General features: G+C 56.5%; 1 protein-coding gene across 1 annotated transcript; it reads right to left on the bottom strand.

Moving 5' to 3' along the window:
• Positions 1–1,217: 1,217 nt before the first annotated feature.
• On the bottom strand, positions 1,218–11,250 carry PROZ (protein Z, vitamin K dependent plasma glycoprotein). Its single transcript, XM_068526769.1, has 8 exons — positions 11,126–11,250; positions 8,041–8,204; positions 6,735–6,759; positions 6,168–6,281; positions 5,083–5,214; positions 4,544–4,629; positions 2,925–3,042; positions 1,218–1,893 (listed from the first exon to the last, which is right to left on the bottom strand). The coding sequence occupies exons 1-8, from the start codon at positions 11,205–11,207 to the stop codon at positions 1,319–1,321; spliced, it is 1,296 nt and encodes a 431-aa protein (XP_068382870.1). The 5' UTR covers positions 11,208–11,250; the 3' UTR covers positions 1,218–1,318.
• Positions 11,251–11,702: the final 452 nt, after the last annotated feature.

The following is an 11,702-nucleotide window of genomic DNA, read 5'->3' as shown; positions in this document are numbered from 1 at the left end:
TGATGTGCTTACCTCGTGTGGTTTCTAACCATTTATTAAGCTATACACGTGACTAGAGCAGTTTTCCTTTCGCATGGCCCTCTGCGTCTCAGCTGCGTTGCAGGCCTGTATCTTTCTCTGCAGTGGTCCTTGTTTTTATAGAGCCCATAAGTGCTGTAGGGAGATTCTTACCTCTGCCTGTGCTGTGTGTGTTTGTCATAATTTCCAGGTAGGGTTTCTACTCTAGCAAATCCAGATTTGTAGGGCAAATTAATGCCATCAGCGAGATTGCAGGTATCTTTACAGAATTATTTATGTAGAAGTTGCAGCGCTCATCCGCTGGATTTTAAATCCTTGGTAGCCGTTCAGAGCAGTGGCCTGATGACCTTATGGCAGTTTGAAGATAACACAGCCACACTTCAGTAAGACTTCAAAGTCCACTCCTGTTCCTCCACTGCCCTGTCCGTTAGTTTGTGTCAGATTCACATATTTATTTTTGCCAAGGTCCTTTCAAAGAAATGGGCCAGTGCATCTGCAGATTGGCCAAAAAAAGGCTAACTCTTATACTTCTTACTGAAGTATATAATATCAGAAATGAAACAAGCATTGTGTAAGTTTAAGAATTGTTACTTAAAAATCTGAATTGTGTTTAAACTCCGTTTTCCAGTGAGGAGAGTGTATAAGTCACAGTTTTAACCCCTTAAAACAATCCTCCGCTCCCCAGCAGCGGGTCAGGAAGAAGCCCGCCCCCGCCTGTGCCTTTGGCGGGAGCTGCCTTCGGGGGCCCCGCCGTGGCGGCCGCGGAGCTGTCAGCCGTGAGAGCCCTTCCCTCCCTCGGGGGAACTGGGCACCTCCGGCTTAGAAATTAACGGGGAAATAGACGTGATGTGCACCCACGCGCCCCCCGGGTCGGGTCTGCGGGAAGCGCGGTTCGGGCTGGACTCGCGGTCCGTCTGCGCGGGGGGAGGCGGCGGCGTCACGGGGCCGCGGGGCTCGCCGCGCGGTCCCTGCGCCGCCCTCCTCGTGGGGCTGCGGCCCTTCGGCCCAGCCGCTCCGCGGCTCCCGCCCCGGGGTCGGGCCCGCGCAGAGGCCCGCGGTTTGCCGTCCAGCCCCTCGCGCTCCCCGCCCCTTCCGCCCTCCCGGGGCAGGCGGGGAGGTCGCTGTGACGCCGCCGCCCCCGCGACCGCAGTTGGACTGAAGCCCCCTGTTCCCTGGCGTTTCAGGAAAGCGCCGTGCGGTGCCGGCAGCTCTGCTTTTATTGCTGGACGCGCGCCCCTCCCCCCTCCTCTCCGGGGCTCTGCTCAGACGAGGGGTCCCGGGGGAGGGGCTGGGGGCGCTGTCACCCCAGCACCGGCTCCCTGTCGCGTCCGTGACCGTGGTCGCCTCTCCAGCTGGCGGAGCTCGGCCGCTGCGTGACTCGCCGGAGCCAGAGCGCGTATCTGGGGACCTTGATGAGCAGGAGCGGCCCGGGGCCCTCGGGGGCCGCGGCGCCCAGGAGGCCGGTGAGGAACCAGGCGCCGCGGTGCTCCCGGGCCACCGCGCCGCCCGCCGCCCACCGCGCCGCCCCGGCCGCCGCCGCGCCCCGCTCGCAGCCCGTCCGCGTGGTCACCGTGGCGTTGAGGGCCCGGCCGCACTCTCCGGGCTCCACGTGCGTGACCGGCAGCCGCGCGGGCTCCAGCTCGGGGCCGCGGAGGGTCCAGCCGCCCAGCACGCCCGGCCGCGGGAGGAGCACGCGCTCGGCGAAGTCGGCCTCGGCAGTGCAGACGGGCCGTCCGGCGTCGGGGCAGCGCACGGGCCGCGCCAGCTCCAGCAGGGCCACGTCATTGTCCCCCGTGTCCGCCTCGAATCTCGTGTGCACGTGGACGCCCTTCACCTCCACCGCCGGCGGGGCCTCGCACGCCCGGCAGCGGGAACCTGGAAGGAGGCCGGGGGTCAAGGTGACTCCGTGCGCCCCGCCGCCCGGCTCCTGCGCGCAGGGGACAGGGGCTACCCCACGGAGGGGCCTCTCCCACACTCTCCTCTAGGAAACCCAGCGAGGTGTTCGCGGGGGCGGGGGCGCGGGCGCGGGCGCGGGCGCGGAGCGCAGTGCGGGTTGCTGAACCGGTCGGAAGACTAGGAAGAAATTAGGAGGAACCTCTCCAAGCCAATCAGAGCTTGGCTTTTCTGATGTCATTTTCTAGGCTGACGTTCTGTTGACTGAAAAATGTCTGGGGATGGAGCGTGGATTTGCGGGTCCTGGGAATCACTGTGGAGCAGTTCACAGCACAGCCCAGGCCCCGGGGCGGACGGGGATCTGAGCTGCTCCATGTCGGTGTCAAGTTAAGTGACAGTTTCATCAGCCGTGGTTTCCTCCTTAGACTAAATATTCCGCGTTTGTCTGCTTGCTGTGCCCAGAGTTCCACTAGGTATCCCCCGTTGCTTTATGACTTTATGAGTGATCTCACTAGTAGGAAGATAAGCTCAGTCTGTACTGCATTAGAAGCAAAAATTCTAGATTAAAATTTTTATTTCTACATAGGATAGTTTTTACTTCCAACGTGATCTTATAAAAATGAATGATAGGGCTTCCCTGGTGGCGCAGTGGTTAAGAATCTGCCTGCCAATGCAAGGGACACGGGTTCGAGCCCTGGCCCGGGAAGATCCCAACATGCCGCGGAGCAACTAAGCCCGTGCGCCACAACTACTGAGCCTGCGCTCTAGAGCCCGCGAGCCACAACTACTGAGCCCACGTGCCACAACTACTAAAGCCCGTGCGCCTAGAGCCCGTGCTCCGCAACAAGAGAGGCCACCGCAATGAGAAGCCCGCGCACTGCAACGAAGAGTAGCCCCGGCTCACCGCAACTGGAGAGAGCCTGCACGCAGCAACGAAGACCCAACGCAGCCAAAAATTAAAAGATAAATAAATAAATAAATTTTTTTATTAAAAAGAATGATAAAATACTTACTTGTTTTCACACTAATGTTTCTGTACAAGAGTGAACATTTTGCTGTTGTCAGTACAAAATTGTCCTGTATTAGAACACCTCCACAGAAGTCTTCTCCTTCGGAATTTGTTAGTTTTACCTTTAAAAACCAAACAGACAATAAAGAGTTGGTGCCAGTTTGCAGGATTCGGGGCAGTATAGTGTCGTGGTTAAGAATATGGGCGCACACCCCTCCAGCCAGCCCAGCCCAGCCCACCCACTGCTGAGGCCGCCTCAGCGCACGGAGGGGAGGGGCGGGAAGGGGTGACTGACGGACACTTGGAAGATGGACGGACGCTCAGGAGGACAGACAGCAAAGGTACGGTCCCGCTGGGGACAGATCCCCACCCCCACCCCGCCTCTCACTTGATGTCCCCTCCCTCGGTCCTTTCGGGTCCGCTGGTCACTGAGCTGTGTCCGCCGTCTGGCCGGGCCTCCACCCAGCGGCCGGACGCTTCTGCCCGGCTCCGCCTGCCTGCGAGCAGCAGGGCGAAGTAGACGCGTTCTGCACATGCGCACACGCGCACGCACGCGGGGCTGAGGCGGCCCCTTCACCAAAGGGCCCTGTAAAGCTCTCTGTCGACCGTGGTGGTCGCTGTGGTTACTGGGCACTTGAGATTGACTGGTCCAAGCCAGGATGTGCTCCAAGAGTAAAAGGCTGTACACCCCAGAAGGCAAAGACTTAGTAGAAAGAGAAAATGTGACTGTCTCTCATTTTTTACTATTCATTACATGTTGAGATAATATTTAGATGTATTGAGGTAAGTAAAACACACTATCAAAATTAATTTCACCTGTTTTTACTTTTATGCACGTGGCTACTAGAAAATTTAAGTTACGTCTGTGGCCGATATTGTGTTTCTATTGACAGGGCTGTTCTAAAGGACAGACGAGGCAGAAGGGGATGATCTGCATTAGGGGCCTGGGATGCAAGGAAAATGCAAAACGTAGGTAAATCCAAACCCATGTTGGCGGTATGATTAAAAATAATACTTATTTTGTGGAGTTACTAAAAAAGCAAGAAAAGAAAATATTGGTCAAAATAGCAGATGAGCCTAGTGGGAGGTGCTTGAAATAATTTGGGAGAAGGGTAAACATAATAACTTCAGGTATTGCTAAGTTAGATACGAACGTTTCAGTGGCAAGAGTTGTCACTGGATGAACAGAATGTTTGGCTTCCAAACCAGGCAAGGGAGAAACAGGAAAATAACAGAAATAGTGCCAAAGAAGAGAAGTTTCCTGAACATGGCAGTGGAGCTGGACTCCGGCCAGCTGGTTGTGAGCAGGGCCCAGGCCTTGCTCTGGCTCTGGACCCACCATGTCCACCCGAGCGCTGCCAGGATGCTTATCTTCCGAGAGCAGTGACATTGGAAACGGTTTTTGGACTCCAAGAAAGGCCTTGGATGGCTGTAAATAAAACTCTGTTTTTATTTGGTGCAAATAATGAAGACACTGAAGCTGTAAGTTCAGAATGAGAAAGTGCTTTGAAGTGTGATGTTGATATTGTAAGTAGTTCACCTAAATCAAAGACGGTGGAGATGACAAATAGGATGAAATTTGTAACAAAAGATTAAAACACGTTCATAAAATGTTTCTGTTACCTGCCACGGGAAAGTCGGAAGGTCCTGCTCGCATCCCTGTGACGTCAGAAGGCACTCAGAGCTGAGGGCTCCGCACGCACACCTGTCTTCATGTGGCCACAGGAAAAGAAAAGTCAGTGCCTCCCAGGGCAGACGTCGGGTTTATCCGTGGCGCTGACCCTTCAGCCTATTCCTGGATGCCCACTAGGTTGAGATAATTCGTGTAGACACAGAGCAGGTGAGATTAAACGACCTGCTCTCAGAGACCGCGGAGGCCCCGGGCAAGCCCAGAAGGGGACTGGGAACCCCCGGCCCAGTCACAGAGGAGGAGAGCCCCCCGCCCACTCACGGAGGAGGAGAACCCCCCGCCCAACCACAGAGGAGGAGAACCCCCCCGCCCAGTCACGGAGGAGGAGACCCCCCCCCCGCCCAGCCACGGAGGAGGAGAACCCCCCCGCCCAGCCACGGAGGAGGAGCCCCCCCCCCCCCCGCCCAGCCACGGAGAAGGAGGTGGCCTGTCAGAGGTCCCTGCAGGAGGAGGCCCAGGGCGGGGCACTCACCGTGGGGGATGCAGGATCTGCGGTCCTGGCCCAGCTTATGCCCCTTCGCACAGCTGCACGTGTAAGACCCCGGCCCCGGGTGGCAGAAGTGCTGACACCCATCCGTCCTCAAAGGGTGACATTCATTTTTAGCTGAAAAGGGAAAAAGGGAAAACCGGACATGTTACCCTGGAAATCGCCGTTCTGAAATCTCCTTGCGCACCGGGACTCTGGCTTTTCATTCCCAACGTCGCCAGGGGAGCGTTTGGACTCCCGCGTCAGGAAGGGGCGTGGAGCAGTCAGGGCTGCGTCCTCAGAGCAGCGGCTCGGTTGCGGGGCCGGGTCTGCAAGTCCCTCGCAAGGATCCGTGTTTCCCGGCCGTGGGCTCACTTCCCGCCGCAGCAGCCGCTCCCTTTAAGGGGCTTCTTCCAGGTGGGCATTGGGACGGGGGAGGGGACACGTGCGGGATGAAGCCGGAAGCCCTGCTTTGGCGCGAGTTGCGCTTGGGGCGTCCACACAGCACTGGGCGGGGCGCTCAGCCAGGGATCCAGGCTGGACGTTAACGTTCGTCCCGGAAACGGGCTCCGCGACCCTCGGGAGCGTTAAGCGAGTTCACTGCCGCACCAACGACCGCTGACGGGAATTGGCGCCGCCCACCCCCCACCGATACAGTCTCACAGTGTTGAAGGGACATCAGCTGATGAAGCTGCAGGCCGGGTCACGCACCCACGACCCAGAGAGCCGGGTGCGGCCCCCTCATAGGCTGGCCCCCCAGGCCCATCACCCCCAGCGGGGTCAGCCGGGCCCCGGGAGAGCGGAGAGTAGATCGTGAATGGTCTGGACGGGGCGGGGGGCTGGGAGGAAGAAGAGGGGACCCCATGGGGGAAACAGGGGGCCGTTCACAAGGTGTGATTCCCGGCGGAAAACCGGGTTCCCACGGGCCTCCTCCTGCTCATCCCCGGGGCGGGGCTCGGTGCGGCCGGGGTGGGGGCGGGGCGGAGGCCGGGGGCGGGGCAGGAGGGGGGCGGGGCGGGGCATGAAGCCGGGGAGGGGCGGGGGCGGGGCATGAGGCCGGGGGGGGGCGGGGCGGAGGCCGGGGGGCTCACCGAAGGCGCAGTCCCGGCCGTCGTAGCCCGGGGCGCAGGTGCAGGTGTAGCCGCGGATGCTGTCCTGGCAGGACCCGTTGTTGAGGCAGGGCTGGGAGACGCACGGGGAGCCGCCTGCCGATAGGGACGTGAGGACACCCTGCGGGTAACACCCTCCGACGTCCCTCCAAGACCCCCTTTCCTCGCTGGGCGGCCGCGTGACCAGCGCCGGCGCCTCCTCGAGCTCCCCTTTCACCGTGGTCCCCGCAGGGACGCCCAGCATCGCCCAAGCCTCGCCTTCCTCAACCGGGTCTGACCCTTCAGCACGAGGCCCAAGGGAGCCCGGGAGGCCGCTCCAGCTTCCCCCTGATCCCGGCGGGACCCCGGGGCCTTTCCCACCCTCGTCCTCGTCCTCGTCCTCAGGCAGTGCCAGGCCCTTCCTTTGGGTCAGGGGTCCCAGGAGCCCAAGGCTCGAAATCTGGAATCCACTGGCCTCAAGTTAGCAGCCCTCGTGAGCCAACTGCCTCCCCTGACCTTAAAGGGAGGAGAAGAGGAGAGAATTCTGGAGTAGGTGGAGGAGACACTTACCCAGATACGTCTTCCAAAATTCATCCTGTACAAGAGAAACATAAAAGTGTTACAAATGGGACATCTGTTTTTCCATGTTTTCTCCTGTGGCTGGGCTTGAAAATAAGAAAATGTTGATTTTATTCACTTCATAGGAAAATACTGGTTGAAACAAAGAATGTAAAATTCTTTACATCCACTTAATATCATCTTTAATACACCCATGTCCCATGTCCCATTCAGTATTTATTTACAGTGACCCATTTGAGGAAGGGAAAACAGTCTAAGACATGGCACAAACACCACGGCCTCCCGAGGCCCTTTCCCCTCCCGGGCCTGTCTCCATGGCCCCGCTCTGCAGAGTGCCTGATGCAGATGTAAAAAATTCACATCACTTTTTCTGTTTTTATAAACCAAGTCAACAAGGATTAAAAATTTTAAAGTGTGTATGCGGGGGGATGTTAATTTGGGGTGGCGGTACCTAAAATTAGGAGAATTACTCAGACTTAAGGCCTGGAGGGTAAACATATAAGTAATTGCATCTCCCCAAATCATACTCGGACTTCTAACAACTCAAGCACAACTTTACCAGGAAGTTTTAATTTCTCTTAGTTTGATTAAAGATGGTCTATTTCATTTTCTTATACATGGGCATTTAAGAAATTATGATTTTAAAATACTTTAAAAATATATTAGAGAAACGGGTCAAAATTTTGTTCACAATCACCTTTAAATATTGCTGCTTTAATATGTAAAACTGGGAAGTCTTTATTACATATTGTACTATTCTGAAATATTTACACACAAATATTCAGCCCTTCTGTCTCCTGATTGATAAGCTTATGAGTAATTGAGAATGGCAAGGTCTCAGTTGTATTATTTAGAGTGTATGTGTTGTCGCTTGTAATCCAAGTTATAGATTATGAGAGATATTCTTACCATGTAGGCATCCTAGGGAGGATCTTTGCGTTGCTGATACATTGAAACAATTGCATCTCTATTAAAAATACTAAATTCTGTCAGAGTCCTGTCAAGCTGCATGACCTCTGTGAGGAGTCCGGCCACTCAATGTGCTAATTTGCTTAATCTGAAGAAAGAGTTTAGGTGGTGGGACTGAGCTGCCATCCCGGGTGCCCCACTAACTGGCTGGGGAAAGTGATTTCACTTCTGTGTGTCTGTTTCCTCATCTGTACAATTAAGATTAGATCAACCTCCCAGGTAAGTAAATAGGTTAATTAATTTAGTTTAGTCTCTTTGAGAAAATACGTCCTCTAAGGCAGCGGAATAATCAGAAAGCGTGTGAGTTTGTGGCAGGGGGGATACATACAGTGGATGCGTCATTTTCAAATACTTCTCTTGCTTCCTCATAGACACAGATTTCTTCGTAACATTCCTTTTCTAAATTTCCCTCAAAGAGCTCTTCCAAAAGGTAGGACCTGGCTCGTTTCCATCTCACCAGAACTTCATTTGCTTTTGAGGTGGGAAGAAACACTGCAGAGCAAGACAGGTGTGTAGGCGCCTCAGCGTGGGTGGGCAACCCAAGAACTCCCACCCGCGTCCTGAGGGCCAGGCTCTGCGGTGCTGGGAGGGGCAGACCCAGCGGTTGACCCTCAGACCCGGGAAGAAGTTTACCTCCTGCTCACCACGACGTTGGGCCCCAGGCCCCTTACGTGCAGCCAGGTGAGTAGGAGTGAGCTTAGAACAGGAGGGTGGGAGCCCGCGAGGAAGGGGTGGAGACCGGGCTTGAGAGGCTGCCCCCTGGGCAGTCCTCTGCCAGGACAAGAGCCCCCGATTTCTAGCTGGGCACACGGCTGCGCAGACAGACTCCCCTGGTGCTAAGGGTGGCCGCATGGCTGAGCGCTGGCCACCAAGATGCAAACAGAAGGGCTAGGCAGCAGGTTCCTGGGAACCTTCTTGAAAAAGACAACTGGCGTGGCCCTTGGCCGTTTCTTTGTCCCTCCCTCCATCCTGCTACCTGGGACACAGATGTGATGGCTGGAGCTCTAAGTGTCATTCTGGAATATGAGGATGAGGATCACGGCGGGGAGGACTGAGTAGAGCCTCCTCATAAGGACACCGGTCATTGGATTTAGGGCCCACCCTAACTGAGGATGATCTCTTCTTAATTAATACACCTGCAAAGACCCTACTGGCAACTAAGGTCACATTCTGAGGTTCTGGGTGAACATGAAGTTTGGGGGACACTGCATAGATGGTGTCCACAGATTTCTCCACTGTGAGGAAGATGTTTTGGGATAGGAATGCCCTGTCCCCCAACAGTCTTTAGCCGAGTGTTTTCAGCGTCAATGAAGTAGTTTTTCCTGAATCAGTTATTACCATTTTAATTGCAGAAGAGTGACTTTACACCCCTCCTTCCTTCTGCACTTACTAATCGGCATTCTGCTGTAAAGGAGAATCTTTTCCCCGAATGCTTTGTGTTGATTCATTTATTGAATGGATTTTAAAATTCCAATGAATATTTTTTCCATTTCAGAAGTTCTGTTTGATTCTTTTTCACATCTGTTTGGGCATTTTAATGTCTCCTGTTTTCTTTTTTTTTAAGAATTACTTTTTTTTCTTTTTTTAATTAATTAATTTATTTATTTTTGGCTGTGTTGGGTCTTCGTTTCTGTGCGAGGGCTTTCTCTAGTTGCGGCGAGTGGGGCCCACTCTTCATCGCGATGCGTGGGCCTCTCACTGTCGCGGCCTCTCTTATTGTGGAGCACAGGCTCCAGACGCGCAGGCTCAGTAGTTGTGGCTCACGGGCCTAGTTGTTCCGCAGCATGTGGGATCTTCCCAGACCAGGGCTCGAACCCGTGTCCCCTGCATTGGCAGGCAGATTCTCAACCACTGCACCACCAGGGAAGCCCTCCTGTTTTCTTGTCGTATCTGTATCACGTCTCCTGTGTTCTGTGTCTGGGTATCAAGGTTTTTGTGAGTCTGATTCTACTCTTTTTCCTGCAAGTTTCTGGTTGTCTTGTTTCCTTGTGTGTTTGGGTTTTTCTTTTACCATGAGAGGCCCCAGGTTGAGAAGGGAGCCCGAGGCAACGAGGACCCATGTCTCCCCCCGACGTGACACTGGATTGTTGGGGTGTCACTGCAGTCACAAGCAGTCGCCGCAGACCCCTGGGCCGACTGCAGTCACTGCTTCTCCGGAGAGGTTTCTCTTTCTCCACCGAGCACCAGTGTCCCGCCGGGGAGCTTGTCTCTTTCCTCCACGTGGTGCCAAGCATGGTCTGAGCTGGGGTGGGGTCTCCTCCTGGGTCCCCTCGGGCCGTGTAGGCTCTGCGCCTGGGGCTGCGAGGTCCCGGGTTCCCAGGGGAGCCAAGGGTGGTGGGCGTGCTCCACTGCCTCGTTCATTCTTTTGCTCCCGTTGGTCTTTTCCCTTGTGCCAGGCAGGGGCATGTAGCAAACATGGGATAAAATATTTACTCTGCTTTCAGTGTTACCGGGAGGGTTTTTCTGGGTATCTGATCTATGGCCCCTCGAGGACAGGGTTTCACGAGTCCTTGTTTTGTTAGGCTGCTTCAGCGGTTTACGTCGTACACGATTGTGCACAGTTGTACGCGGTTGTGAGCTGTGTGCTGCCGGGGGCGGGGCGGGGGGGTCTCTTACTGAGGCCTCATTCCGAGCTTTGGGTTTTATTCTAAAGGTTCGACTGACTGTAAGAGGTATCTGACGTCACCCTGTCTCCCTGTCTGCTGCGTGGAGGGAGGGAGGGAGGGGGGCGGTGGCTGGAGCCTTGGCTGAGGTGGGCAGCGCAGCCGAGAGAAGTGGATGCAGGCCCTGCGGTCACGAGTGTCCCAGGACATTTAGGACATCGAAGGAAAGAGGTTATGATCATTTTAATAATATACTTATTTAACCCAATAGATCCAAAATAATTGTTTCAACACACAACAGTTGTTACAAAAACTATTAATTTGAGTTTGCATTCTGATTTCTGTGCTAAACCTCTGCAATCTGGTGTGTTTTGAGCTCCTGGCGACCTGACCTTGGCCGCCGGTTGGGTGCGGGGGGGGCGGGGGGCGCATTGGCCGCGCGGGCGGCAGGGCTCCAGGGCCCCCCATCTGCGGCCGCTGGTTTGGGTCTGAATGCGAAGGAAGGTTGAGGACGGGGAGGGGCCCGCGGGCGGGGGGCATGGAGGGGCTGGGGTGCCCTCCCGGCTCCCCCAGAAGCCGTGCCCTACCCAGTCCTGAGCCCCGGACCCGGCGGCCGGCTCCACCTGGGCCCCCGGGGACCCCGAGGGACACGGTCACTTCCAACATACTTGTCACGAACGGCGAAGAGATCGGGAGCTGGGCTCAGATCATGCTGGTCCCGCCGGGGGCCCTCGGCTCCCAGCAAAAGCCCCCGACCCACCCACCCACCCGCAAGCCTGAGTCAGAGAGGATGCCCAAGGTGGCGCCTACCTGCGGGCTGGGCGCCGCGCGGGGCCAGGAGGGCGAGGAGGGCGAGGAGGGCGAGGAGGGCGAGCGGCCCGCGGCCGGCCATGCTCAGCCCGCGGCCAGAGGCCCCGCCCGGCTCGGCGCGCGGCGCGACGGGAAACCGACCCCGCAGAGAAAGGCGGCCCGCGGAGGACAGCGGGTTTATTGGATATTTTACCGGATAATTCAGTGTCCTAAATAGAGGCTTCAGTCCTGTCTTTTTCTGTTTAAGGCGAAGAGAGGGGAAGACAGAGAAATGAAAGGCCGAGGCCGAGAGGGACGGAGCTGGGGCGGCTCCTGGGGAGGAGGTCGGAGGTCGGAGGTCGGAGGTCGGGAGCCGTCCCCCGGGGAACCGGGCCTGGACCGCGGGGGCGGGGAGACACAGGGGCACGTCTCGCCGTCAAGGAAAGCAGAGCAGATGAGGCGGCACAGCGCGGTGGGGCTGTCTCGGACAAGCCGGGCGCAGAGGCTCCCTTTGGGGGGGTAACCCGAACAGAGCGGGGCAGCGGCCCCCTGCCCGGGGGCGGGCGCCCACCGGGCCGGGCCAGCGGGGCTCCTGTGA

Source organism: Eschrichtius robustus, chromosome 18 (assembly GCF_028021215.1).
Source record: "Eschrichtius robustus isolate mEscRob2 chromosome 18, mEscRob2.pri, whole genome shotgun sequence".
NCBI classification, from domain to species: Eukaryota; Metazoa; Chordata; class Mammalia; order Artiodactyla; family Eschrichtiidae; genus Eschrichtius; species Eschrichtius robustus.
This window is presented reverse-complemented; position numbering and strand designations above follow the sequence as displayed.